The following is a 3638-nucleotide window of genomic DNA, read 5'->3' as shown; positions in this document are numbered from 1 at the left end:
TTCCCTTGCTATTTATTGAATTGCTACTCACTACTTGAGCGTTGCTCTCAAGCTTTGACATCCATGTGAGCTTGAAATTTGTTCAAAATACCAGATACTAACACAATCTGATTAACAATAAAGCCGCACCTACAGCCTTGCCGTGTTTTCTTTTCCCTCTGTAACATAAAACATAACAAAAAGGCAAGTTTATAAAGAAGAATTAAATATAACAAGCTTAAAAGAAAACTTTTATGTTGGAGGGAGCTGTCCCAGCTTTTCATATCACTGTGTGATCATTTAGTTTCTCTGTTATTAATGCTGGTTTTGTCTAATACATCTTCTAAGTCACAGCCTTGGCCTGCACAAGTTCAGAGTTGTTGCTGTTGTGTAATCCTTGCTCTAATTCCTTTATTTCTCTTTGCTGACGCTTTCCACCTAACCAAATGCACGTGTATGATGTCTAAATTCCTATGTATTAATCTGAAGCATTCCCATACATAGGAATTTGAAGATGTTGAAGAAAGCCAGAGTCATGAAGAATCAATCAATTCTTACCATTTCGTAAAACTTATTTTCCATACCAGACACCAGTGTAATTCTTGTTTGTAACTGAAGAGTCACCTTCTAAGAAGCTTAGAAGCAACATTTTAATGCCCCTGAAAACTTCCAGGGCTGTGAGGATACAGCAGCTGGGGCCGAGAGCAGGTACCTGAGCTGCAGAAACAGGAGCTGCCCGTGCTGGCAGGTATCGCCTGCAGCAGGAGCCCGGCACGTGGCCTCGAGCGGTTTCTACTCCTGTGGCAGAGGTGAACCCTGTGGAGACCTGGGTATTTCCAGGTCTGCAGAGCTAAGCCTCACATTTGCCACTGGAGGATCTTAGATGCAAGGACAGGGATGCATTTACAGCCTTATCTCCTTGCAGTAACTCTCGTGCCCCCACGCCTGCTCCAGCAGCTAAAAGGGCATGTCCGTAGCTGAAACACAGGTTACACTGCACACCTGTAATACTCCCTTCTCAGGCAGGGTTTTTTTTTTTTTCAAATTTAAGGTTCACCAGACTTACTATGATTGCCTGCTGTCTACATATTCGCATGATTTAAATTGTCGCAATACATCAGCGTTCAAATTCCTTTCTATGGCATCCCCTCCCTGACTACTCCATACCTCACTGAGATTACTCTCCTCTTCCACTCCTACTAATGGTCTACCTCTATAACCTAGACTGCAAATGACACTCCTTCAACCCAGTCTTACCAAAGTTTGAGGTGATCCCTTCCTGAATAACTTATTTCTAATTCTTTTATCTTCCTTTCCTATGTTTTCCCCCTGACACTTCCTACTAAATGAAGCCCCCCCTCCAGGTATGTGATTTAACTTCTAAACTCCCCGATGTCTGTCTGCTGGGACAGTGTGCGTGGGAAGTGAACATGAGGTGACAGGAGATAACAACCTATCTGTTAATGACAACTTGTAACTTGCATGCTTTTGGGATTGTTGGGTTTTTTGAGTTTAATATTTTTTTTTTCCTCAGTAAAATGTAATTGGCACTAAGTAGGAGGAAACTTACCTGTTGCATGAAAATTTTACTAAAAGCTAGGGAACACATACACTGTTGTGAAAAAGTAGCTCAGCAAAATTGTCCTTGTGAAATGGGTTAAATTCTGCACTGTGATGGGAAAATGAGTGTTTCTTCCTATAGCAAAAGCTTTGTTTCAAATCTCAGGGCAGAATTTGACCCATTGACTGTACACAGGGAATATAAATACTGTGAAATTTTGCATTATGTTTGCACCTGTTTGCAAAATATTCAGTAGTGTGTGTATGGCTGAAAAGCAAAATCTGCCCTGCAAATCTGCGTTGCTGATCAATTCTTGCTTTGCTAAAAAACCCGTAAGAGTGAAATGTATACCCATACAGAGTTTTAATGAACCTTTTCTTCCTATGAAGCAATCAGTTTGTAATTCTACATCACAAATGGATGTGAAGAACAGAAGTAGATTTTTAGAGACGTCTAAGTTGTCTTCAAGGAAGAAAACGGCCTTAGCCATAGATCTAGAAAAGAAAGCTGAGCATCTTTGGCATTAGCTGCATGCTGATGATGAGTTACAGCAGCTATTTCAGTAGGTTTCTGAACCACGTTGTGTTTATTTCAAATGCCTGAAATACTGCTGTAGAAAGGACAGATCTAATAGTGCTTTGAGAGTGCTGACTACGTTCATGTGCATATTTCAAATCAAGGCAAACCTTGGTACCCTGTGCTGTCAGGTTGGGCTTTATGTCGTATAATGCTCATAAGTTTTTTTTTTAAGCACTGCCCTATTACTGTAAATCTGCCTGCTTCACCTGACTGAATTCCTTTCCTGTCCTGTGACTTCTGTTTATATGCTACTTCAAACGTAATTAATTTATTTTATCTCAGGTTTACTTCTTAACTTCGTCCCCCTCTCCTCCTTTCCTCTCTTCCCCTCTTCCCCTTCGGCTGAAAAGCTCCTTCGGTGTGTGTGAAATAACAGGTTTCTCGTTCTCATTCTCTTATTTTCCATTGCACCTTGTTCCATGACACTTCACACCTGAAGTTCATGAGCCAGGTATGTGACATGACTTCTGATTTACTCCACCTAGGTGCAACACAAGTGTGTGTGTGTGTGCGAGCCGAGAACAGGAGTCTTGGGTTGGTAGAAGAGAACAAAACAAGAGAAACAAATATTAACCACAATGATCACTTGCAGCCCTTTTCTCCTTTAATCTCCATGCTTACTACTACTTTAACCTTACAGCATCGTTAACTCCTGACCGCCTCTCCAGATACCTTTTCTCCTTGCCTTCATACTAATTCCTTTATTTTTTTCCCCCTTCATGCATTCCTTGGTTTCTTTCTCAGGCTTCCAAGAGCTTTAAATATCTGTTCTGTTTTTTTTTTTCCCCCCCCTATTTCCTGTCTTTCCATCACTGCTCGTACCACACCACCAGCAGAGGAAGCCCCTGAAGAAGGTATGTGATGCACCTACAGACTCTCACGCTTTTTCTTTTTCAGTGCTGGGGAAACGGTGTTAAAAACACTGACCTTGTTCAAGAGCAAAGAGAGCATGGGAGGGAAATGGTCTCTCTGGATGGCTTTGGATGAACATGGAGAAAAGGGCTGTATGTTTGCCAAACCAAATCACCAAAAAGGTGTTTTTTTCTTCTTGTTCCATCTCCGGAGATTCCGAGGTTCCCAGCATAGCAGGGAGAGAGTGGGGACAGTTGCTCTTAGGACAACAGCGCTGGTTATGGATTGACTACTGTGTTTCTTCTCTTTTGCTTTTATCCTTCAACCTACAGCTGATGAAGGCGGCGAATACTATGATGGTAGCTCAATGTTGTCTTAGGACAACAAAGTAATCCTTCTAACACCTCACTCTTTTTTTTCCCTGTATTTGTTTTTGTGCCTCACTTGATTTTAAACTCAGGAACTGGGCCAAAACATCTCTGCCGCAAAGAATTGCTTACTGTGCATATCCAGTCACCCTTGGAGGGTCACTGTTGTATTGAGAAGCCTGTACATCCTCATTAGGATAGTAAATGGTTAAAACCAAGCTCTAGAAGCTTGCTCTGGACTTGTCTTTTAGCTGGAACCTGTTGTGTCATACATCTCACCAGCAAACCGTCTCTATCAC

The 3638-nt window shown here is 41.7% G+C and overlaps 1 protein-coding gene across 1 annotated transcript in view; it reads left to right on the top strand.

Annotated features, from left to right (window-relative positions):
- The window catches only part of TNNT3 (troponin T3, fast skeletal type), a 45526-nt gene that overhangs the window by 29125 nt on the left and 12763 nt on the right, over positions 1 to 3638 (top strand). Inside the window, exons 2-4 of the mRNA XM_035892860.1 lie at positions 2559 to 2570; positions 2953 to 2973; positions 3304 to 3330. Coding sequence (XP_035748753.1) covers positions 2559 to 2570; positions 2953 to 2973; positions 3304 to 3330 — 60 coding nt within the window. The remainder of the gene's footprint in view (positions 1 to 2558; positions 2571 to 2952; positions 2974 to 3303; positions 3331 to 3638) is intronic.

This window comes from Egretta garzetta, unplaced genomic scaffold (genome assembly GCF_000687185.1).
Source record: "Egretta garzetta isolate BGI_Z169 unplaced genomic scaffold, ASM68718v1 scaffold44, whole genome shotgun sequence".
In the NCBI taxonomy this organism is placed as follows: Eukaryota; Metazoa; Chordata; class Aves; order Pelecaniformes; family Ardeidae; genus Egretta; species Egretta garzetta.
The sequence above is the reverse complement of the archived record's forward strand: the minus strand, read 5'-3'. Positions and strand labels throughout refer to the sequence as shown.